Source organism: Pyrus communis, chromosome 7, assembly GCF_963583255.1.
Source record: "Pyrus communis chromosome 7, drPyrComm1.1, whole genome shotgun sequence".
In the NCBI taxonomy this organism is placed as follows: Eukaryota; Viridiplantae; Streptophyta; class Magnoliopsida; order Rosales; family Rosaceae; genus Pyrus; species Pyrus communis.
In genome coordinates, this window is record NC_084809.1 from 15,086,642 (window position 1) to 15,111,916 (window position 25,275).

General features: G+C 36.0%; 2 protein-coding genes across 2 annotated transcripts; both read left to right on the top strand.

Annotated features, from left to right (window-relative positions):
- The first annotated feature begins 3,531 nt into the window (after window positions 1–3,531).
- Window positions 3,532–13,680, top strand: LOC137739733 (golgin candidate 5-like). The gene is made up of 20 exons (XM_068479418.1): window positions 3,532–3,696; window positions 3,852–4,006; window positions 4,455–5,437; window positions 6,430–6,501; window positions 7,190–7,264; window positions 7,421–7,535; window positions 8,617–8,678; window positions 8,767–8,814; window positions 9,160–9,444; window positions 9,527–9,586; window positions 9,698–9,781; window positions 9,921–9,986; window positions 10,062–10,160; window positions 10,245–10,463; window positions 11,205–11,319; window positions 11,402–11,622; window positions 11,844–11,903; window positions 11,983–12,096; window positions 13,167–13,241; window positions 13,344–13,680. The coding sequence occupies exons 2-20, from the start codon at window positions 3,853–3,855 to the stop codon at window positions 13,374–13,376; spliced, it is 2,940 nt and encodes a 979-aa protein (XP_068335519.1). The 5' UTR covers window positions 3,532–3,696; window position 3,852; the 3' UTR covers window positions 13,377–13,680.
- Window positions 13,681–16,036: 2,356 nt separating this feature from the next.
- LOC137740931 (probable plastidic glucose transporter 3) lies at window positions 16,037–23,905 on the top strand. Its single transcript, XM_068480737.1, has 16 exons — window positions 16,037–16,200; window positions 16,784–16,952; window positions 17,167–17,272; window positions 17,379–17,446; window positions 17,532–17,664; window positions 18,221–18,320; window positions 18,429–18,541; window positions 18,688–18,781; window positions 19,439–19,592; window positions 19,687–19,830; window positions 19,944–20,017; window positions 20,209–20,297; window positions 20,747–20,861; window positions 21,914–22,098; window positions 23,201–23,306; window positions 23,751–23,905. The coding sequence occupies exons 2-14, from the start codon at window positions 16,838–16,840 to the stop codon at window positions 22,094–22,096; spliced, it is 1,488 nt and encodes a 495-aa protein (XP_068336838.1). The 5' UTR covers window positions 16,037–16,200; window positions 16,784–16,837; the 3' UTR covers window positions 22,097–22,098; window positions 23,201–23,306; window positions 23,751–23,905.
- The last annotated feature ends 1,370 nt before the right edge of the window (window positions 23,906–25,275 follow it).

The window sequence follows — 25,275 nt, forward strand, 5'->3', positions numbered from 1 at the left end:
ATCTTGCTAAATGATTAATATCGAATGAGATATCTGGTCTAATACATTGAGCTAAGTACAATAAAGTGCCAATTGCACTAAGTTATGGAACTTCAGGCTTTAAAACCTCTTCTTCATCGCCATTAGGATGGAAATTATCTCGTTTGCATCTAGTGTTCAGATGACCACATGAGTACTCGAAGGCTTCACTTTATCCTTATTAAAGTATCATAACACCTTCTGAGTGTAGTTTGATTGATGTACTAAATTACCATCTAAACAATGCTCAATCTCTAGACCAAGACAATATTGAGTTTTCCCAATATCTTTCATCTAAATTCTGACTTTAGGTACACAATAGTTTTCTCAAGCTCTTTAGAAGTCCCAATGAAATTTATGTCATAAACATAAACTGCCATAGTTGTAAATCTGGAATATGACTTCTAAGTAAACACACACAGACATAATTCATTATTTACATATCCTTGACTAATAAAATACTCTCTCAGATGGTTATACCACATCTACCCGAATTGCTTCATTTTGTAGAATGAACGCCTTAATCTAATTAAGAGGGTGATCCGTGGTCTAAAATTATTTGATACATTAAATGTATGTCTTCAGGAACTTTCATATAGATTTATGTATCAGATAATTAGGGTAGTGAGCCTTTTGCTTAATAATTTGATCTAAGAGTTTGGAGAATACCACATTTCGTGTCAACAAAAGGCACACCTGTGACCAATGTGTATAAGAATTAACCAATATGATAAAGTATCTAAATGGTCCCTATAATGGTTGAATGGATCCACAAATGTCTCCTTTAATCCTTTGAAGAAAGGTTAGACAATCCGTTTGGATATTGTTTGGAGATGGGTGTGTAATAAGCTTACCCAACAAACAGGCTTGGCATGTAAAGTTACACTGAATGTTGCCTAAACTTCAGGTTAAGGATGCTTATGTGAAGCTTTAAGGATACAACGCATTATAAAACATCCAAAGTGTCCCAAACGATCATGGCAATCAAAGTTTTCCATGTAAGCCTCGATGCAGAGCCAGCCACATGGTGGCTTTAAATGGAGTCGATGGTTATGTACAAGCCATTCAGAAGATGCTTCATCTTTTCTAGATATGCTTCTGGCCATATTCATCGAAAGCTAGCAAAGGAATTCAACTTCATTTTTTTTAGAAGTTTCAATGTGATAATTACTATCCTGAATGTCTTTAAAGCTTAACATCATTCTTCCAGAACGGGGTGTGTAAAGATCCTCACAAATAATTCATAAATTAATATCTAAAAGTTTAAAACAAACACCACACAAATAATCCAAATAAATAAAATTGTTCTACCAATAAAATAAAAAAGGTCCGGCCATATAGGGAAATTCGGCCAACATATAGGCCCATATCTAAGAATCTAACTTTCCATTGGAGCATATGCCTCCTAAAGTCAGAAAGATCCATCTTAGTATATTTTGGATTTTCCACTTGGGCAAAATTGATCTCAAGCTTTTCGCGACGTGAATGATACCCAGCTACAACTCTAGTGGAATCTTGGAAAACATGGGACTTTTTTACACATTGGTAACACATATCCGCTTCTATAATGGCAAGTGCTTAGTTTTTATTCTTGAAGTTTGAGGTTTTAAGAGAGAGATTGTTGCGCTTCAAGGATGTGTTTCCTCTCTTGGATGGGCCATAACTTTGTTAACCTTGGGCCTTCAACTTAAGGTTGGAACCTTGGTTGTGCCTGCCACGTCTACAACGTTGGTTTGAGCCTTAATTTGTGTTAGCATGTGCTTCAGGAACACACGGACAAGCCGCTGCATCTAGCTTCATGATTTTTCATCTACAATTAGTCGTGCTTTTCAGCAAGTAGCAAAGATAGAGGTCAAATCCGAGAATTTTGTAAATTTTTGTACCTTATATTGTTGCTCTAGAGGTTGAATAGCTCTTCTCAAGGAGGTCATGTTAGGTCAAGTCCTCTTAGTAAAACTTGAGTAGTGATCAGATTTGACAAACTTCAAAACTATATTCTTTCACAAACTTAAAATCCTGGAAGCGTAAATGTTGCCAGTTGTGTCTTGTTTTAGGCAAGAAGACATTTCTTTGATAATCAAAACGCTCTTCTAGAGCAAGCCATAAAGCTTGCGGGTCCTCTTCAGCAAGTTACTTGGTATGCAGTGCATTCTGCATATGCCTTCGTATAAAAATCATAGAGGTTGCTTTATCAGCTTCGTCCGCCAGGATAGCTGTCTTTGCTTCAATGATAGCCCTAAGACTCTTTCCGGTGAAGCGGAACTTCACATCTTAGACCCACTTGAGGTAGTTTCTTTCATAGACTTCCAAATCGGTAAAGTTGAGTTTGTCCAGATTTGACATGTAGGGAACAAGATTGTGGTTAGTATTATGGAGAAAAAGTAATCCATACACAAGGCGTAGAACATTCAGGTTCTATTAAACATGTTTTGGCTTAAATTTTCATAAAAAACTTTGGGTTTCATACGTGTAGTGTTTTAAGAAAACTTCAGGCTTTTATGGAACTTACTCGAAACTTCAAGTTTGAATTATGTGAACCACAAGTTCATAGGTAAAGCAAACACAATATATATACAATAATAATAGCAAAATTTCTTTCTTTTGCCTATTTATAACACTCTATAAGCACAAAGTTCTTACCTTAACCATTTTCCATTTCCTTTGAAGTAAAATGTTTTCCATAATTTGTGATCCCTCGCCACCACAATGAAGATCTTTTACCACCATGCCTTATGCATTATGTATTCATTTCTCACTTTTTTCTTTGTATTCATTTCTCACTTTTTTTCTTCTGTATTCATTTTATTTATTTAACACAAATAAAAAGAACAAGACAAAATGATACATTAATCCTACTCTACTTCGATCTCTAACAAATTTTCTCTCTTTTAACTATTTATAATATGAAAGTTATTTTCTAGTATTAAAAAAATGAGGAAATTGTACCAATGGTTCCTTAACTTTAACCCAATTGGAGTAATGGTTATTCAACTAAAAATTCATGACTATTGATCTCTTAATCCATCAAAACGTGCAGCTATGGTCATTTTTGTCAATTCCTTTATAACTTTCGTCAAAATAGTCACATGTCACGCACATGAGGCTAAATTAAGGGCCAAATATGGAAAACCAAATGAAAACCAATTGGAGTAATGGTCCTTTAACTTTAACCCAATTGGAGCAATGGTCCTTCAACTTTAATCCAATTGGAGTAATGGTCATTCCAACATGAGTTATTTTGACAGAATTCTGACGGAGTACGAAAATGACCATATCTGCACTTTTTGATGAGTTAAGGGACCAATAATCATGAATTTTTAGTTAAGTAATCATTACTCTAATTGAGTTAAAATGGAGATATCAATGCTACAATTTTCTCTTAAAAAAGTTTTTTTTTTTCCTTCAAAGAAAATTCTTTTCACAATTTTGTTTTATGTCGGGCCGAAACGGCGCCGTGCATCTTGTCATGGAACTCAGTACTTCGAAATTTTCTAGTTTTTCATGAGCAATCATAATTCGGATCAACCGTCTCTCTCTCTCTCTCTCTCTCTCTCTCTCATTTTATTGGTCCTGAAACTAAACCCGAATCACAGAGAAGCTTCTTCCTTCAGCTCAACTAAGCATACCACCATGATTTGATCCCCAAATCCGCCGGCATTAATTTACCCCCACAACCAGGTTCCTTTCTCTTCCGTTCCTCTCCGATTCCACCCGTTTCGAATCGGATCCTGATCAATTTTTATGTTTTATTCCAATTCCGATAGGCTTTTGTTTGTTTGGTTTTTGGAAATTGAATGTGAATTTAATCTGATTCGGTTTGTTTTTGTTTACAGAATGGCGTGGTTCAGTGGGAAAGTCTCTTTGGGGAATTTTCCCGATCTCGCCGGGGCCGTGAATAAGCTCCAGGAGAGCGTGAAGAACATCGAGAAGAATTTCGATAGTGCCCTCGGATTCGAAGAAAGAGAGAAAGCCAAATCCGGCCATGAAGGTGGTTCTCAACCTCACACATTGTTCATATTTGTATCACTTCGTTTATTATTATTATTTTTTTGTATTCTATTACATGAGAAGTATGGTATTGCTTATCGGGTTGAAATATGAACTACATTCTATGTTTCGCTAAGTAAAATGGTGTTGTGTTCGTGTTGAGCAACTTAAAACTGCTTTGCTCAACCAATCCAAAAGGAAAATAAAGACCGTTTAGAGCTTATATAGATTGCATATTTGGTTGGTAGTAAATTATGATTTCTCCCAGTCTATTTAATTGCATTGTGTTTCTAGGAGATGGGTTTTGTTTTTGGTTGGAAGTCGTGCACGCTATAAGTGGCTAAAAGAGATTTTAAATAATAAGAATTATTCGGTAGTTAGTTATGTTCTCCGAGTCTCTGTTTTGGATGGAAATTGAAAACGAGATGTCCTCTCTATATGTACGACAGCTTCAGGATTATGGCCTTCATCTAGTGAGAGGATTATGTCCTTTATGGGGCAACAAAATGAGGAAAGTAATGTTGAATCATCAGAGAAAGCCGAGTCTTCTGATTCTCCACCTAAGGTTGACATATCACCTGGGGAAACTGAATCTCTACAGCTAACGTCTACGGTTGAGGATAAAGAAGGGGTCAAGGCTGAAACTTTGCAACAATCTACAACTGAACAGATGGCTGCTAGGGAGGAAAATGAAGTTGTAAAGGAAGAAAAAGATGATAACCCTGCTGCGGTTGTGGGGGAAACAAAGACTGTGATAGCAGAGTCTGAAAAATCTGAATCCGAGTCACCTTCAGTGCTGGTTGAAGAACCTGAATCCACTGTTAAGAATGCTGGCCCATCAGATTCTGTTTATTCTCAAGAAGACAACAAGATTTCTGTAGCGGGACCCCCAGATAATTCAGAATCATTGCAGGAAAAGTCAGGATTTGTTGACGTAGATCAAGTTGAGGAAGGTAGTACTGCTCTGCTGGGTGAGGAACATTATATAGTCGATGTGCATGAGAATTTGGATGAACATAAACCACAAGTAGAGAAGGATGGACGTATGACACAGGTTGAAGAGAATGTTGATATGATTTCTCCAGTCAAAGCTGAGCCATCGACTGATAGTCAGCCTGGAGGTTTGGATGAGTCCTCCGTTGAGATTCATACCGTTGGTAGATTATCTACTAATCAACTATCCAGTGTGCATCCTTCTGATGATGCTTCACATACCGTTTCTGAATTGGCTTTGAAAGAGCATAATGCTGTTGTTCAGGAACCTGAAGTTGATCAACGAGCTGATGAGAATGAAGCTGATGTTAAAGAGCAGCATTTGAGCTCAGGAGAAAATGCATCTGACTCATCAGAGGCTTTGATTGAATTGGAGAAGCTAAAGGTGGAGATGAAAATGATGGAAGCTGCATTGCAAGGTGCTGCAAGACAAGCTCAGGTACACAATGAAATGAATAGGTAGCATCTTATTTGAGAGCTTTTAATACTTTAACCATTTGTTTATTGTTGCTGTCATTTTAGTGGATAGACACTTCAGACGCTGCTACTGAACTTCTTGACTGAATCTATTTAAATTTAGTAGTGTCGTATAATGTCGATACGCGCACACACATATAGGGTGGTGCCATCCACACAACCCTTTTTACCGTCCACTCACCCCCTGTTAATTTCTGTCATTTGATCCTCTTTAATTCATTCGAGACGACTGGAAATTGAGTGGGCTGTGTGGAAGGTAAAAAGGGGTGTGTGGATAGAACTACTCTCTATATATATATATTGGTTAGGATCCCGGGACACATGCTTTTGACACACATTTTTGTGGGGCCCATTTCATAATGTATTTCAACGATCCGAACCGTCTATCTTTTAGATCTTCCCTCTAAGATCATATGTACCAAAAATACTCAAATCCGAACCATATAACCGTTGGATTAAATTTAGTGTTTCTTTGTAGAACTGTTTTCTTTCATTTCTTCACTACAAAGGAATGTCTTAATGGTTTTGGATTTGCCTAATTTTTTGCAAGGATGATCTATGATGTACTAAAATATAGACGGTTCGATCGTTGAGACTCATTAAAAAGTGGGCTCTACGAAATGTGTGTCAAAAGCATGTGTCAAAATGTGTGTCAAAAGCATGTGTCCCCGGATCCAAACCCTATATATTTATACATGTTTATGAAAGTTGGATAGTTAACCTGAACACCTCGTAGTTTTAGCTACGTGTCTGTGTTGCTTTAGGGAAAAATAAACATTACCTAATCCTGTATATGGGAACTAGATAAGGTACCTAAAATATGAAAAGCAATAGTAAAATCTCTAATGTTGTCTATATTCTGTGGTTCTCTTGGCGTGCATTTATGTTTCATTGTTAATGTTCATTTCATTATTTGTCTTCTGTTATGACATCTCTATTTTATTCCTTTTCCAGGCAAAAGCTGATGAGATTGCAAAGTTTATGAACGAAAATGAGCAATTAAAAGCTGCAATTGAGGATTTGAAGGTATAAGTATTTGTACATTTTTAATCTTTACGATTGGGTAGATTTGATAAGTACTGTTCATGTATGCTTTTGCTCTGATTTGTTCAGACTTGGTGTATAATGCACTTGTATTCGCTACCATCTTCCATATATACCCTTCTCTTCACATTTAGTTTGGCTGCAACTGTGGGCAATTAGGGAAATTCCCACAAAGTGGCAGTTGCCCCCGTGGCTTGTTACTGAAGCATTTATTGAAAAATGATGGGCGAAATTGTATCAGCCACATTATGCTAATTCTTCTTATCATTACTTATGTTGATTTATTATTTTAAAATTAAATGCATTATTCGTTCAATTATGGTTTATTTATTTTTATGTAAATGAAACTTAAACGCATATATTTATTTTGATTGTTCATTTTGTGTATTGGGAGGCATTCATGATGCTTTATCATTTTCAGCGTAATTATCATGTTATGGATTTATAACTTACCAATTTTTACATACAATCTCATGGTTGTCCTTATTTATATATTTGATGTTTGGACAAACTTCTGGTCTTTCTTGAAACCAACCATGGCTGACTGATTCACCTTGTCATGATCAATTTATTATTTTCCCCCTTGAATTGCTTTATCAGCCTTGCAACAATTATAATAAAGTACTTGTTATAGTTTTTCACATTTTAACTGGTGAAAGTAATTGAACAGAGAAAATCCAGTGATGCAGAAGTTGAGTCTCTGCGAGAGGAATATCATCAAAGGGTTGCAACACTTGAAAGGAAGGTAAGTCTTCTCATAAGTTCTTGTTTATAGTTGTCCTGGGATTGATCTAAAAGTTAACTGTGCCCTTCATGTTTTTGATGATGTGCTAACTTGGCTTCTGTATTGTTTGTTTAAAATTTTGGATTGATCCTTTTTTTCTCCATTGTATGATTGCAGGTTTATGCTCTTACTAAGGAAAGGGACACGCTTCGGCGGGAACAGAATAAGAAAAGTGACGCTGCTGCTCTTCTGAAGGAAAAGGATGAAATAATTAATCAAGTTATGGCTGAAGGTAAGATATTATTTTCCCTCCATATTTGGTTCATTTTACTACACGTTATATATATATTTCTTGACAAAAATGTATTGGAAATATTTATTTTTTGTTTAATATATATGAAGCTATTTTGTTTATGTTTAGGTAAATGTTCCCTTGTTAGTTCCCAGATTTGTCAACAATTTATACCCGTCTGTTAAGTTTTCTTGTACAAGATGGAAATTTATGGTGGTCTTTGTCAAAGAAAAAATAATTGTTAAGTATTCTGGGGAACTGATAATACTCTGGTTCGTATGCTTGGTCAAAGTGATTTGGTTAAGGTTGCTGCATTGGTTATTATGAAAATTTTGAGTTTTTCCAATGATTTACAGTTGCTTTCATGATATTTCTTGAGTAAGATTGGTAAAGTACAGTTTTCAATAATTTTTCTTTTCTTAGTTAGATATTGCTCCATGGATGACTTGATCCGTGTCAGTAGAACAAACAAATTACAAAGTTGTAAGGATGTGAAGGGCGACTTGGCTTTAGTTTAGGGTAGGTATCATAATACAGCGGTTTACAGTTGCTTTCATGATGTTGCCTCAAGTAAGTTTGGTGAAGTACAGCTTTCAGTCAGTTTTCTATTCTTAGTTAAATATGGCTCCATTCTATGTTGGCGGAGCAAGCAAATAACAAAGTTGTGAAGGATGAGGGGGGCCAGTTCGCTTTAGGGTAGGGTAGGAAATGATTGCATAAAATGTAGACAAAGAGCAAATGACAAATCAGACATTAAGTAGGCTTGGGTTGGAAAGATTGTGAATCGTTGCAACACTGATTGAAAGGCTAAAATGATTTGTCCTTGGAGCATTAAGAATTTTTACTGAACTGACTTTTGTTGGAGTCTTTAAGAACATCTCTCTCTCTCTCTCTCTCTCTCTCTCTCTCTCTTTATATATATATATATGTGTGTGTGTGAATCTTTGCATCATATATGTTCGACATATTATATGTGTAATTCCTGATATTGTGTGTTATCTGCTAAACCAGAAGACTTCTGACTAGATTTTATATTTCAATCTTTATGAAATTCTTTCATATATGCCTTCTTACATACCAGGCGAAGAGCTATCAAAAAAGCAGGCTGCTCAAGAAGCTCAAATTAGGAAATTAAGGGCTCAGGTATGACAGCTTGTCTACTTATTGTCTGATTGGTCATTCTTTTATCCTTCATTTCTAGCTATTCTTATCTTTTTCTACTGAATACTAGATCAGAGAGTTTGAAGAAGATAAGAAAGGGCTGAGTACTAAACTTCAGGTAATTCAAGTTAACATCCTTAAAATTGTGGTTCTCTGATTTAATTGATGCTATGCTATGATACTTAGATTGGTCAGCCCTTAAATTGTGGTTCTCTTTCAGTCATCATAAAGTTTGAAATTTCATTGATGCTGTGCTATGACACTTAAATTGGTCAGCCCTTGTTTTTCTTTCAAAGCTGCAAGGTTGAAACAATCAACTATTTACAAAGGAACGTTATTTTTTTAACTCTTATGTTTATATGGTGTTATACATATGGATAATGAGTTTGCATCTAGTGAATTGGTTTTCGTTCTTTGGTGAAAATGGCTGTCATTAGTAATATGTATGTGGTTCTTCCTTCAGGTTGAAGAGAACAAAGTAGAGAGCATTAAGAGGGACAAGATGGCTACAGAAAAGTTGCTGCAGGAGACCATTGAAAAACACCAAACGGAACTCGCATCACAGAAAGAGTATTATACTAATGCTTTGGCTGCTGCCAAGGAGGCAGAAGCTTTGGCCGAGGCACGTGCCAACGATGAAGCCAGATCGGAACTAGAGAGGCGTCTAAAGGAGGCTGAGGAACGTGAGGCTTTGCTAGTTCAGGCACTTGAAGAATTGCGGCAGACTCTAACTAGAAAGGAGCAGCAGGTTTTTGATTTGTCTATTGTCATTGTTGGTTTAAGCTGACCTACCGAAATTCGTTGCTTAAGTTATGTACATATATTTTCAGGCAGTATTTAGAGAAGACATGCTTCTCCGTGACATTGAGGATCTTCAGAAACGTTATCAAGTACGTAAAGCTTCCTTTGATTGTCATTCACTTTTCTTATATAATTTTTTAGCTCCAAGTGTTGCAAATATATTGCAATTTATTCGATTTCTATTGTTTTTTTTTTTCTAGGCAAGTGAGCGCCGATGTGAGGAGTTGATTACCCAAGTACCAGAATCTACCAGGCCTCTTCTTAGGCAGATTGAAGCTATGCAGGTGAAGGAAGAGTTGAATGCTTCTTTGGGACATCTTCTGAGGATTTTAATGCACTTTGGATGCTGGTCTTTAATTTGCTTGAGTCAGGATAATGGAGTTTGATTACAGTCTTGACTCTTGTTTGTTTCCTTGGTAACAGGAAACAAATTCAAGAAGGGCAGAAGCTTGGGCAGCTGTTGAGAGGTCTCTTAACTCTCGACTCCAGGTTTGTGGAATGTCTTAACAAGTTATGATTTAGAATTTGAAATATGCATGTCATTTATCTTTAGTGCTTCTACAGGAAGCAGAGGCCAAAGCTGCAGCTGCTGAGGAAAGAGAACGATCTGTTAATGAGCGCCTGTCTCAAACATTATCTAGAATTAACGTCCTTGAGGCTCAGGTTGGATTTCTTTGGGTTGTATCACTGAGAATTATCAGTTTTTTTGTTATCAATTAATTAACTTATACCAGAAATATATCTCAGATTTCATGTCTTAGAGCTGAGCAATCCCAGTTAAGTAAGTCTGTTGAAAAGGAGAGACAAAGAGCAGCTGAAAATAGGCAGGAGTACCTTGCAGCAAAGGAGGAAGCTGACACTCAAGAAGGCCGTGCAAACCAGCTTGAAGAAGAAATTAGGGAACTCAGGCGAAAACATAAGCAAGATTTACAAGATGCGTTGATGCATAGGGAACTGCTACAGCAGGTGATACTTCTTGGTTCATTGATAAATATTTTATGTCAATTCTATGAAAGTGGCCTTGCTTCTGATATTTATGTCTGATTGTTAAGTGAAATTGCTCCTTTAATATTTGTAATAGCAAGAGTTGATGGATGTATCTAAATTCTAAATGAGGAGTAAGGCAACTGAAAGGAAATTGTTGAACCATATGTGCTTAAATTGTTTAGAGAACTCTCATTGTTTCGGTTCGATTGATTCCTTTCCTAGGTCGCAATCTTTTGATCTTGACAGTAAGAAACAGCATCCATTAAAAAAAAAAGGCATTAAGAAACAGGAACTTCTCCTGATAGTGTTAGACGTAGTCTATTGTTATTACTATTCTCTTTTCGGTTACTAAGTTATGATTAGTATTTCATATTACATGCAAACTCCCATTGTTTCGGTTTGATTGATTCCTTTCCTCGGTCACAATCTTTTGTTCTTTACAGTAAGAAACAGAATCCACTAAAATAAAAAGGCAGTAAGAAACAGGAACTTTATCTGATAGTGTTAGAAGTAGTCTATTATTATTACTATTAGTATTTTCTTTTTGTTTACAAATTATGATTAGTATTTCATATTCGATGCAGCAAAGGAGTTATTCATGCTATATAGACAAAAGCCGTTGATCTAAAACTTATATGAGCATACAAAATTGAGTTCCTTATTCAATATACAATATTAGTGATCATTAGCTTTCCTGACTTAGGCTTTTGATTTTGACAGGAGGTAGAAAGGGAGAAAGCTGCTAAGTTAGAGTTGGAAAAGACAGCTTGCGTCCGCTCTGCTACTGTATCTGAACAGACTACTATAACAAGGCACAATTCGGCTCTAGAGAATGGTGTGATGCTTTGGTTTGTGTAAATTATGTTACATCTGTCAATTGTCTGTCGGCTATGGTATAATTTTGTAACGTTTTGCAGGAAGCTTGAGCCGAAAACTCTCAAGTGCTAACAGCCTGGGGAGCATGCAGGAAAGCTATTTTCTGCAAGCATCTTTGGACTCATCCGATGGTTTCTCTGAGAGGAGAAATGCTGGAGAGGCAACTATGAGTCCGTACTATATGAAGAGTATGACACCTAGTGCTTTTGAAGCTTCTCTTCGTCAGAAGGACGGTGAACTTGCATCTTACATGTCTCGTTTGGTGCGTATTAATTTCCAAGCTCTTCATATACAATAATGCCACTGAAAACTACATCGCATTTATAGTATTGTTTGCTATTATAACTAATATTCCAGATTAATTTAGGCTTTACACCTTAAAAAAATAAAATACCAAATGAACTAGCATGGACTCTTAAGTTCCCTAGAAAATGTTTATTACTGTGCTTTTGTCTAATACGTTTTTCATCAATGTTACTTCAGGCATCCATGGAATCTATTCGTGATTCTCTTGCTGAGGAGTTAGTCAAAATGACAGAACAGGTGAGTTTGAATCTGTAATAAATATTGTGTGGAGGTTTCTTGCTTGTAACTGAGCTTGAGATTGATTATGTTGCTGCAGTGTGAAAAGTTACGGGCAGAGGCTGGCATGTTGCCTGGTATGCGAGCAGAGCTAGAGGCATTAAGGAGACGGCACTCTGCTGCACTGGAGCTAATGGGCGAACGCGATGAGGAGGTACAATTAAGTTTCAATTTGTTTACCTATAAATTTTGATGCTCAGCCTTTAGCCCTCGTTAAAATTCCTTTAAAACTTGAAAATGTAGCTAATGTGTGCATTGACGGGTTAATAAGCTTTCTTGAGGTGTTAGCTTTATCCAATATAGCAGCAGCTGAATTTCCTGAATTATGATGTGGATTTAGTGATCCAAAACTCCTAGGTGATAGAACTCTGAATTCCTAATGTTTAGATAAGGAGTCATACATAAGCCATAAAAAGTTGGTGTCGTAAAACCAATTCACATGTAGTTTTTTCAGTTTATAAACTGTTATTATTATCATTTAGATTCCCTAAAACTGTAGATCAGTGATATGCAATGGACACGTCTCTGCCTTCCAAAGTTACTGTATTGGCATGGAGAATGAATAGGGAAGCAGTTTATTGGTCTCCTGTGGTGCTGTAATATGATTATGTTATGTGTGTGTATACATATAATCATATTATATAGCCACTCTCTCTCTCTCTCTCTCTCTCTCTCTCTCTCTCTCTCTCTCTCTTGTTTTCAATGTTTATAGGTTGGATGGTAACTAGAAGAGAGACAGTGTGAGTCTGAGAGTGCTAAATTTTAGCTCTAGTCGGTTTTTTCTGTTCACTTATAATCTATTCCTACTTATGCTGCTTCTGTTTTACTCTCTAACATTTTATTAATCAGAGAAGTTAACATAGCCTCCTTTGACAAACTTAATTGAGTTGAGACTTGTGCTGTATAACTTGGAGAACGAAAAGAAAAAAAAGGTTTAGATTGGATAGATGGAGGCCTTATTTAATCTACCATCGTATTTGTTTGTATGCTATTTTCTTTGTCGAGAGAAACCCCTTTCAATTTTTATTATTTGAAATATTCGATAACAGTCCACATGAACCATTTTCCTTAAGCATGTATGACTAGTTGCACCAAAGTGAAGATTTCCCTATTCCCATTCCTTAATTATCATTTTCCAATTATTCTGTTTATCTACTTTTAATTTGGGGAGCATGAAAATTGACTCTACGGCCAGTCCTGATTTTAAAGTGGCTGCATGTGTAGCTGGAGGAGCTTCGTGCGGATATTGTGGACTTGAAGGAGATGTACAGAGAGCAAGTGAACTTGCTTGTCAACAAGGTAATACTTTGCACATTGAAGTCCAATTTTTCTCCACCTAAAAAACTCATGATTTTCCGTCTCTAACGTTATGCAACTATATATGGCCACGTTTATCTACAGATCCAGATAATGAGTTCATCGGTTGGAGCCTAGCCGGTATGTTATAGTGCTCGTCTACCAATTCATGATCTTCATGGTATATACAATACACAATGGGTAAAAATGGGAATGGAATTGTCTGTTCAAAGATGTATTCGTGGGTTCCGGGTCTCCTAAACTTTGTTTTGGTCTAAGAGTTTGGTAGCAACAACTGAAATGGTATTACCCAACCGCGCTTGTAAGTAAAACATGTATGTAATTCAACAGGGGGAATTGTTGTATAGCATGAATTCTGCTGTCAGAAGTTTTGTGTTACTGTGTTTTACCTACAAATAATATGAATTCACATTTATTTTTTTATCTCCTTTTTGCTATGGCATGGGCATGGTTGTGTCGCACGAACTTCCTAGTATTTTACGGCTGTTTATTCCCACTTACACCTAGCATTTATGCTTTTCCTCAAGCAAAAGTTTGAGCTCCCATCCCATGTCCGTGTGAGTTTGGGCCTTTTGAAAAATGATCCCGTCACGTTAATTGAGTTGTCAAGTTTGGCCCGCTACAAAAGCATGTAAAATCTTTCTCATCACAATTTTCAGATAATTATTTTGTTTGGTTTACATTTTTGGAAAACTGAAACTTATCGGGTAATAACTTTTAGCTTTTCGTTCCAAAAAAATATATGAAAATTGAAAGTCAAATTTTGAAAATTTAAAAAGTAGCTTTTAGTTTATTTGAAAACAAAAAGTAACTATCAACTAAGTTTATGTGCAGCAATGCATATTGGCTTGTTATGATTTGGAGATGCCAACCACGTAATAATAATAGTTGTTAATCCAAAAATAAATATATAAATAAGTAATATTATTATTGCAACATACCAACCACCGAAAGTCTTTGTCCATCGCTAGAGTGAGTCTAAGGGTTGGTTTGGTATTGCTGTGCTTCCAAAAAAAGCTGATTCTGCTGTGATGTGAGAATAAGCGGCTGTGAAATAAAGCAGCAGAGTGTTTGGTAAACCTTTTTGTAAAAGTGCTTTTGAAAAAAAATAAAACAGTATTATAGTGTTTGGTAAACTTTTATGTAAAACAGATGTGAAAAAAAGCTGATTTTTCAAAGTTGGGTTTTGCATCTTTTTGTTTTTGGCTTTTTTTCACCCAAAACTGTGAAAAAAAAAGCTGAAGCTGAATGTTTACCAAATACAAAAACAGCTCCCAGTTTTTTTTTATACCAACTTTTTTCAGAATCACCTCAATACCAAATCAGGTCTAAAAGTATTCCCATATGGGCACATTTTCAATAACTACATCAATCAACATCCCAGCTATCAGAGACTACTCTAGCATGCCAACCTCAATGTCCTTCTTTAAAGGATAACGACTCTAATTAATTTAAACAACCTTATAATAACCTTATCATAATTAGTTAATGTCCTACATAGAGTTCTAACATTCTTCCAATTTGGACTTCAATACTTCTGTTCTTGAAATAACGTTAAAACTAAACTAATTCTTTAGTGATGGTCATGAGTCAAATTCATATATACTATTTTCTTCCGTATCTACCATGAACAATTTTAACAGAACTACTTTAACGAAAAGCTCTCGGTACTGTTCACTTTCACGAAAAACCATATTTTTACACTAAAAAATCAATCATGGTACTATTCATTTTACCCTTTATTTTGTCCTTATCGTTAAAATTCATTTTCATTAGTTCACCTTAATTTTAAAAAGTAGAATTTTAAAAAACTTTGTACCCAACTACTCATGTACGATAAACTCATAAACAGAAGTACAAGTTGTCGAGCCTTTGTTTTTGCTCCATCAACCATGAAAATTGAAATACTTGAATAACCAAGCTCTCTATTGTTCAAGTCAGTAATGAAGAATTAGTACTTCGGTAGTTGGTTGCTTGTGTGAAGTGTCGACATGCTATTGGTCAAACTAGATTTGTCTGTTACCTGCGATACACAAGATCCATATGACCCGCACAGCAGAGGTGTTGATCTCACGAGCTTTCATTGGTAAATCTCTTTCTTTGCGTGATAGCCAAACCAGCGATACCATGTGCGATTCAACTGAAACTTAAAAATTAATTAAATTAAGGGTTTATAAAAGAGAACTTTAACGAAAACTTCTAATACTATTCACAAAAAATTATATTTTTACACTAAAAAGTCAATTATGGTACTATTTAATTTATTCTTTATTTTGTCCTTATCGTTAAAACTCAAAATTTTCAAATTCTTTTCGTTAGTTGTCCTTTTATAAAAACGTTGCTTTCTTAGACCTTGCATGTTTAAAAGTTACAAAACTCCGCTCTAGCAATTGTTAAATTAAAGTTTATAAACACAACAAGTGATCCATAATAAGAGCGTTAAATGCGACTCTCTAATAAACAATAAAATACAAGAGGTTTCAGTTTCGATGTTCTGACTTGACGAATCTGCTTGCCTGTGGTCAATGACAGATTAAAATTCTCCTTAACCTCTTCAAGTTTGGAAGAAATGAATAATCGTGATTTACCAGTAGTTTTCTTCTTTTTATGAATAAATAAATGCACTTGACACGTATACCCCAAGCGTGCATTAGCATTGGGCCGCGTGTCCCCTCGCTCTCTCTATCGAGAAATTTTTGCCCTCTAATCTCTCCGAATATACAGGGGACGGTTTCGAAAAGCTCGCTTTCAGACTTCCTTGTCTTGAGTTGCAAAGCTGACACTGACGCATGACCAGTGCCTCTGCTTCTCCTCTCACCTCCCACCGGCGGAGTTTAGTCTCCTCCATCAACTCCGCCTCCTCCTCCGACGTCTTCTTCAATCTCTCTCTCTCTCTCCCCTCTCGCTGTCAGATCGTTTTCCACCTCCGCATTTTACACAGGTACTCAATTTCTCTGTCTGTCTTATGTGAATGCATCATGCATGTGTATATCTATGTATATTTGCATTTTATAGCTCACAGTTGGATTCACCAGAATCCTAGAAAATCCTGTCTGCAGCTGAAAGTTTTCTCTTCTGTACTTTTTCTTATTTATTTATTTGAGAAAATGGTGAGTTTTCTGGTTTCCCATTACTGTGACACCCGAAACGCCTCCGTTTCGCATGTGAAGCTCAATTTTCTTCGTTTGTAGCAAGATCTCTCCTGCGTTTGATCATAATTTCTCACATTTGCATGCATATATATATATGTGTGTGTGTGTGTGTGTGTGTGTGTGTGTGTGTTTGATGTGGATGTCGTATGCTTGTTGTATGATGAATGGATGGTGCAAATTTGAAGTTATAGTCCGTGATGTACCGGATCGGATATTCTATCACTCATGTTCGTACTTTGTACTGTGATTTGTGTGTTAATTTGGCAATGCGGCTCTTGGTTTTCCAGATTGGTTAGCACTTAGCAATATATGAGGTAAAAAATGATGAATTAGTTAGAAATTTAATTGGTCAGTTTTGTCTGGTGGTTGCAGTCGGCTGCACAATTTTCTGTGTTAAATTTTGGACAAGGCTTCTATAATTTTGCTATGCGGGGTCGTCATGTCGATGCCTACTCGGCATACAAGCGTGTGGCGTCCAAGGACCATATCAATGCTTATGACAGAGAAGAAGGTGCAGGTACTCACGGATTGCTCTGTCACAGTTTTTTATGTTTTGTTTTTTCTATGTCCGGGGTGCCACATTGCTTTAGCGTTTTCTCTCTTTGTTCTCGGATTGGAAATTCCTACATGGTTTGTACATAATTCTTTAGAGGTTCCATTGAATGGGATTTTAATAAATTTTGAAAGCAGTCTTAGATAATTTGGTTTTGTAAATGGTACATGTGTTCGTGGCTGATTCCTTGTATGGGTTTTAGTAGGTTTAGCGAATGGAAAAGGTATTGGAAACCCTTCATGGAAGCGCTCCTTGCCGCATATGCTTGTGGCAGCTCTTTCTTCGTTCCTATATGGCTACCATCTCGGGTGACATCCCTACTCCTGAAAAACTCAGAATTTTTTTTTCCGTCTTTCTGATTGATATGTCTTTCTAACTTGAATGGTATACTCTTTGTTGGTTTTGCTAATGCAGAGTGGTTAACGAGACACTAGATAGCATTTCTTTGGACCTTGGCTTCAGTGGGAATCCTTTGGCAAGGGGTAATAAGTGTTATTGGATATCAGATCTTTTCTCAGCTAAAAGTATTTCATTATTTGACCTGATATTGTTTCTATTTCAATGAAGGTCTAGTCGTGAGTACATGTTTAGGTGGTGCTTTTGTTGGATCTCTATTTAGTGGTTGGATTCTAGATGGAGTGGGGCATCGAAGGGCATTCCAGATGTGTGCATTGCCGATGATAATCGGTGCATCAATGAGGTATCACTGTTATCATGATATCAATCATGTGCACTTAAAATAAAAAGTAAGTGTGACTGTGTGACCAACTGAGAAATGTTAAGAACTTAAATGGAAGAGTCACACTAAAATTGTGCAAAGAGAAAATTGAACATGGACAAATTAAAGATCAAGAATTACTAATGAGTCAATGACCCCATTTTCATGATCAAAGATTTTCAGGCTTGTCCCTATTATTTCTTGCACTCAAAGGTTTCCAAATAAACAATTACGTACCTTGCTTCAACTGTTCTTATGTTTATGAGGGCTCTAAACCCTAAACCTTATACAAAATACTGAGAATGAAGTTGTCAAGTACTTATGCTCACCTTTTACATGATCCATACTCGCACGTTTTTCCTTCTTATGCCTCTCACTCAAAGTTTTCCTGATAAATAGAAACATTCCCTTGCCAAAATTAGAAATTCATTTACTTTTTTTTACATCCATTACAATAAGAGAAAGGGTCAACGTCACAAATTCCACATGTAGTAAACCATATGAGTCATAGTAAATAATTTTGTATGTGAATTTGCAGTGCAACAACCAAAAGTCTATGGGGCATGCTTCTAGGGAGGATATTCGTTGGAACTGGGATGGGAATTGGCCCACCTGTTGCTGCTATCTATGTGTCAGAGGTGTATAAGAAACTAAATTTGTTGTTTTCTCTGCAACTGTTAGTTGACTTTGCTTAGTTTGCATCATATCTTATTAAATGTTTAAGTATGCTTTGTTTACATGAGCAGATTTCACCAGCTTTTGTAAGGGGTACTTTTGGGAGCTTCACACAAATTTCTACGTGTCTTGGACTTATGGGGTCTCTCTTTATTGGACTCCCTGCCAAGGATATAGTGGGTTGGTAAGATATTCTTATGGGGTCATGGAAAAATCCTGAAGACTCTTCATTTCAAGTTTTGATCCATTTTTTCTTATGTTAGGCATCTTCTTTATTTTCGAACAGTTATCTAATGAATACTATTTTCTATCAACACCGTTGATGCTTAGGTGGCGAGTTTGTTTTTGGGTATCTACTGTTCCTGCTGCAGTGCTAGCTGTTTGCATGGAGTTCTGTGCAGAGAGTCCTCAGTGGCTTTTCAAGGTTATGTGCTCTCATTCCTTAATCATCGACCTTTAAAACATTTGGTCAAGTTAGTTCTCGTGTTTGTACTCAATATAAACTGTCCTATATGTGGTCTTGATTCCTGAATTGGTTGAGCTCTATGCAGCTTTAGTGAAATTGGCTTCTTATTAATTTCAGGCATCTAAGATATTAACATATTATTAGTTATATATAATATTATGTATATTTCGGTATAAACGTACCTGTTGTGTAGTATAATGCACATACCATATATATAAATCTGCAATGATCTGGATTAGTAATTGTGCTTCATTGTCCAGTTCTGGCTCAAAGGAGGATTTGAAATTTGTTCTCTCACTTTCTTCTTTTGTCTTTCTTTCTTTCTCTCTGTTGTAGCCAGTAGAGAAAAGGTTCATTTTCTCTTTGTATTGCAAATGTGTGATGTTAGTGCTCATTATTACTCCTTGGGGCAACTGGCGTCTCTTTGTTCTTTTAGCTGGTTCTTTTCTCCCATATGTATACATGCCTTTTGGGTGATATTATCCAAGGATTATAAGAACTTTCATCAGTTACTCACCTTCCACTACTTGGTATGAGTATGCTTCATTTTATTTTTGACCCATTGAAGGCTACTTATCAATATTGATGCTAACAGTTGTTTTTGAATTGGTTCAGAGAGGAAGAGGTACTGAAGCTGAAGCTGAATTTGAGAAACTTTTAGGAGCAGCACATGTTAAATTTGCAATGGCAGAACTGTCAAAGTCTGACAGGGGGGATGAACTAGAGACAGTAAAGTTTTCAGAGCTACTGTATGGCCGACATTTCAAAAGTATATTTTCAACTCCTTAGTATATGAGTTGTTCAGGATTGACATTTACATGCTTCCTTCTGCATGATTACCTTATCGCCTCCATATTTTGCAGTGGTTTTCATTGGGTCTACCATTTTTGCTTTACAACAGCTGTCAGGCATAAATGCTGTGTTCTATTTCTCTTCAACTGTCTTTAAAAGCTTTGGGGTGCCTTCAGATCTGGCAAACACATGTGTTGGAATTGCAAATCTATCGGGTATGGTTGGGTTTATTCTCAAGTATCTTATTTGTCCATATTTGAGATTTGCTTATATGTTTCCTTATTACTATTCTTCTTATTTTTTGGTCCATCTCTTTATACTATTCTAGGGTCAATTCTTGCAATGATCCTGATGGATAAGCTTGGAAGAAAGGTACTTCTTCTTGGAAGCTTTTCTGGCATGGTAAGCTCCTAAAATACTCTGAATATTTGATGCAAACTTTTGAGCTAAAATATTGAATGTTAGTTATGTCTGTTTTATGGAATCAGTGGTACCCATATTCCATGTGGTCCAACTGAGGTTCTCTCCTTTTTGTTTGCATCAAGTAGACAGTATGATATCTTATCTAACCTTTCATGCATTTCTTGATTTAGGCAGTGGCAATGGGTCTTCAAGTAACTGGAGCAAGTTCTTATACGTCGGGATCTGGAGCATTGAGTCTATCTGTTGGCGGCATGCTGCTGTGAGTAGTATATCAGCTTCAGTCTTGTTTATAGATAGAGAAAAGCTATGTTATTATAAGTATAAGATAAAATAACGAAAAAAAAATGCTGTTAGAATAAGACAGATCCTTGAATAGTTTTGGAATTTTAAATGGGTCTTGCACTGGGATAATTAATAGGGTATAAGTGAATTCATTTTAGTTAGCCATTCTGGTTTCATTCTTTTTCTATATTTAAACCCAATTCTTGCCTAATGATACTGTAAAAATTTGACACAATTGAGTGAATATAACATATTATAATGCGATGCGCCATTTCTGCATATATTTTTTACTTTAATGCATTGTGCATGCATATCTATACTTCCACATGCCAATATTTAATGACTTTGAGATTATAAAGAAAATATGCACTGAAGATTTGGGTGTTGGTTGTTATGATAATCTAGATTATGAAATGGTTTTTGCAGGTTTGTGTTGATGTTTGCTCTTGGAGCTGGTCCAGTGCCTGGTCTCCTCCTTTCAGAAATTCTTCCTGGCCGTATTAGGGCAAAAGCAATGGCAGTTTGCATGGCCGTGCATTGGGTAATTGTCTTCTATAGTTCTTCAAGATATGACTCATTGCACCTTTTATTTTCTCCACTGAGGGAGCTGACTGATGACTTATCCTACTCATACCAAACATAGTTTTATGAACATGATATCCGATAAAACTTTGCTACTTGATGATCAATTTCAGTCTATGAAAGCAAGATTTTGGTATTAACACGTTGTCATGGCTGCAGGGGCAGTCAGTCTAAAACATCCTACGATTTAGTGTAAACAGCTCCTCCAAAGTCCACCCCCTTTATCCGAAACAAAATTTTGACAACCCACCATGTACATTGAATTCGACTATCAATTACTACTTTTTCACCTTAATGATAAAGTGTAGGATGCTTTTTCATCTACAGTGACTTAGAATCTCTGCATAATAATATTCCTTCTCAAGTTCTAATCTTTAATTACATAACTTAAAATTGTAAGCTGGTAAAAGACTTTGAATTTCAAGACAAATATTGAACAGGGGTGAAGGTCTTAGTATCCTAGCTTAATTTTTGGAATTACGTGAGAACATATTTAGCTTTAGAAAATGAGAGTTAATGGGATTCTACCGAAATCCGAAAGAACTTTTTATTGAAAAAGATCAATTATCTTTTCTTTGGAATCCAGCCCAACAACTGTCATGGCTGGGCCATCGCATGGTATTTTTTTTTCAAACTGGGGCCATTGCATGGTTGATAAAGTAGTATTGTGATCTTGAATTTGGAAGTAATTCAAAGATTAACCTTGCAAGAATGAACTCTCTGTTTGTATACTGATAGTCTATTATCATTATGGCTTGCTGCAATTATATTTGTTGAAGGTGGATGATTCGGATATTATAGTCTTTGTTCATAATTAATTTATATACTTTTCTACATGGTGGCTGTTCTTGTAAGAATCCGTTCTTGCGAGTTGAATTTGAGGTCTCATTGATATTGCTTCTGTTTGCTTGTAGTGAATGTGCTACTTTCTTCTATAAACAGAAGTTTCATTCTCTTAAACTTCTAAATTTTAATGCCATCTCACAATAATGAATTTTGTGCCTTCAACAGGTGATAAATTTCTTTGTTGGCCTGTTGTTTTTACCCTTGCTGGAGCAAATCGGGCCACAAATTCTGTATACAGTCTTTGCTACTTTTTGTTTACTGGCCGTTGTTTTTGTGAAGAGAAATGTAATAGAAACAAAAGGAAAGTCCCTCCAAGAAATTGAAATTGCACTTATTCCGCCTCAATGAAGGTATTTATTCTTGTTATTTTATTTGGTGGTTCTCTATCTCTATTATACCAACCCGTTAAATATCTTGGTTTCGTTTAATTTCATAATAAGTGCTGGCAATTTGTACTCGGCATTCCCTCACGTTACCTGTATTCTAATCATATAATTGTTTTCTCAGTATCTCATAATTTTTAGCAATTCTCATAAAAGGTTACATTTTGAGGGTAGTTCTCGGATCTAAGGAAACGTAGTTTCTAGTTGCTTCTTTGCAGCCAAATTTTGACCCTTTTGTCAAACCCCCAATTAAAATGAGTTAAAACCAGGTTTAAGCTTAACTGCTGAAAGTATCAATAGGGCCTAAACAACTGCCCCAAGAAGTGTAAATCCGGAGGTCAAAACCTAACTTGTGTAATAAGCTCTCTGGGGCTACCCCTGGCTCACAATTGCTGGACGCATGTGTGGATGGGGGGATTATATGTGTGAGGCATTCATCAGACCCTAATATGCTCCAGAAGATAATTTGAAAATTTGGTCAGTGTTTCAATAATACTTGTGTGCATGCTTTATGGAAAATACTCATATTGTCTGTATACCTTTTCAATTTAGGGAAAAGGAAGCGTGCTTTAATTTAAGAAATAATGTAGAGTGCACATAAAATACATGCACACTATTTTTGTCATGCACTATAAAGTTATAAACAGATGGATATTCTGTGCTAATTAGATTCTAAGATATCATTTTTATCTCATCAAAATTATTTTCTAGACACAAATTAACTGTTTTCTTTTCATGCTTATTATCTTAAAAATGATGCTGTATTTTAGATTGCATGTCATGCATATCTACTGAATTTACAAACTTTCCGTTTCCATACCTTTTATCCGAAAATTTCATCCTATTTGAAGTGTTTTTTTAATGATTATGCCAGTGTTGGTTTGGCAGAGCTATGGTTCAGAGTTCGGGTTTTGTCTGCTCATTGGGCTTCCATTTCCCCTGAGTTCAGGGGAATCGCTCTTTCCTTAATTTGTTCAGTAACCTTAACTAATATCTCTTTATTTGATTTATCATTGGAAGACTAAGTCAAGATCATTTTTCTTTTCGAATTGTTTGCTTGTCTCTGTAGGTTCTTCAAGAAAACTAGATTACTCTTACACAAAGCTGAAGTCCCTTTACTAATGATGGAACTCATGACTCACTTTTGCCCGTAGCGTATTATCATGCTCAGCTGAGTTGAGTTTCCACTTACCGTTTTTCCTTAACATCCTTGATTACCTGAAAAACTTTTGTAGACTATCAGAAAATGCTGCTTTCTAGAAAAGTGTATGGGTAACGACTCCGGGAGGGGTATAGTGAAGGTGATAACTTTAGTTTATGTCTCTTCAAATTTCGTCTGTCAGTTTCCTTCAAGATTTAACTTTCAGAATAGTCGTCTTTAATCTCCAGTTACTCCCCATTCTTTTTCCAACTAGATGATTAGTCACAAGAATTTTGTCAAGTTGTCCTAAATCTCTAGGTTACCGATATCTGCTGTCAAATTATTGAAGTTATTCACGACCTCGAAGTTGATTCTCTAGTTCAAGCTATGCCGCCTTCAAATGGCAGAAACAAAGTTTATTTATTGATTGGCGTGTATTTTATGTTCATCCAAATTCATGTATTGTGTTGATTTTCAGGGAAATAGTGAAGAATAAGGTAGTATGGAAACGTCTGCCCGAATTCCGGTTGAAGTTATCATCATCGTGTTGGCTGGGAAGTTTGGGAACTAATTACCAGGTGCTCACTCTGAAAGGCGTATGTAAATTATGAGAGCTGTTTTTTTCCCTGAATATTTGTGAGCATTTAAACCTGCAATACAGTGTAATATATGAAGGACCTGACTTCCCGAACAATATATATAATACAAGTGTTCCATCAAAATTATGACATGATAAAAAAGACTTGAATTTGGTTAGGTTTGAACTAGCCTGCTGAATTAAAACCCTTTTTTTTTGGGACTTTCGAATCAGAAAATGCGAAGATTTGTACAAGCCTTGGCTGATGTAGCCTTTACTTGGCCCTTTTTTTTTTTTTTTTATTTTCTTTCTTTTTTAATACATCACTTCATTTACGCTTATGAATAGGGGACTGGAATATGCCACACAATGTGCAAATCATAATAATTTGATTCAAATTCTGAATCGAACTTAACATAAATGCCTTAGCAAAATGCCTTAGCAAAAGTCCCTTAAAGTAATAAATTGTTACACGGTGCGATACTTTTAATTTCATATGGTTTTTTAATTTTTTAATTTTTTTAAGATGAGTTTTTTATTTAATACACATGGCATCGTATGATTGGTTTTGTGCCCCCACACGATTGTCAGATCATCACACTAACATATTTTCTAACAGACCAAACTGATGAGTTGTCAAAACATAAAGATCAAACTGATGAAATGTCAAGTTGTGATTTCTAAGGTGCGGACAGAGGTTTGAGGACGGTGCATGTGGACGGAATGTGGGCTATAGGATTAAATTTGAACGGTTGAAAATGAATCCATCAGAGAGGGCTTAGTGTGAAACCAGGTTAAAAAAAGGCCTGTGAGTTAATGAAAATGGTGTCCACGAGAATTCAAAAAATAGGGAATTAAACTCCCCCCCCCTCCCCACGATAGCAATCGTTGAAACTAGAAAATTTTCTTCTCCTCCCAAAAATCTCATTCTCACCCTGTCATCGTGCTCATTCAAAACTTTGGCAGTGTTTGAAAAGTTCGTTGCCGTTCGAAACCCAATTGGATTATTGTTGTGGTGTTGTCTCTAGGCTCAGTGCACTTCGACATTCTTGCATCTTTTGGTTTGAGGGTGACTACTTACACAAAAAAAGTGGGTGGTTCCTTGATTGGAGTAGGTTTAGAGTCGTTGCTTCCGCGAAAGTTGACAGCAAACTTGATTTCGGAAACTAAATTTGAAATTTGGAACCCTAGAAAATAATTTTGTTATGTATGTAAAATTTGACAGCAAATTTAGTGTTTATGGTTAATCTGCAAGTGGGTTGATGAAATTAGTTGATATGGAAGTATTTGGAAAATTTGGTGAGATATAGGTTTATGAAATGTGGTTGAAAGGTTGTGTACAAGATATATGTGCTTCAATTTGTTTTGTTGAATTTATATTGTTCAGTTGGGAATGATTTTTATCGATGAATCTTTGTTATTTTAT

Bases quoted from the DNA above. Each gene is read 5' to 3' on its own strand.
- LOC137740931 (XM_068480737.1), top strand. From the start codon at position 16,838: ATGCGGGGTCGTCATGTCGATGCCTACTCGGCATACAAGCGTGTGGCG. The intron at 18,542-18,687 runs GTAAGATATTCT...GTTGATGCTTAG, and splicing joins GCCAAGGATATAGTGGGTTG to GTGGCGAGTTTGTTTTTGGG. The intron at 18,782-19,438 runs GTTATGTGCTCT...GAATTGGTTCAG, and splicing joins GTCCTCAGTGGCTTTTCAAG to AGAGGAAGAGGTACTGAAGC.
- LOC137739733 (XM_068479418.1), top strand. From the start codon at position 3,853: ATGGCGTGGTTCAGTGGGAAAGTCTCTTTGGGGAATTTTCCCGATCTC. The intron at 9,445-9,526 runs GTTTTTGATTTG...ATATATTTTCAG, and splicing joins TAACTAGAAAGGAGCAGCAG to GCAGTATTTAGAGAAGACAT. The intron at 12,097-13,166 runs GTACAATTAAGT...CTGCATGTGTAG, and splicing joins TGGGCGAACGCGATGAGGAG to CTGGAGGAGCTTCGTGCGGA.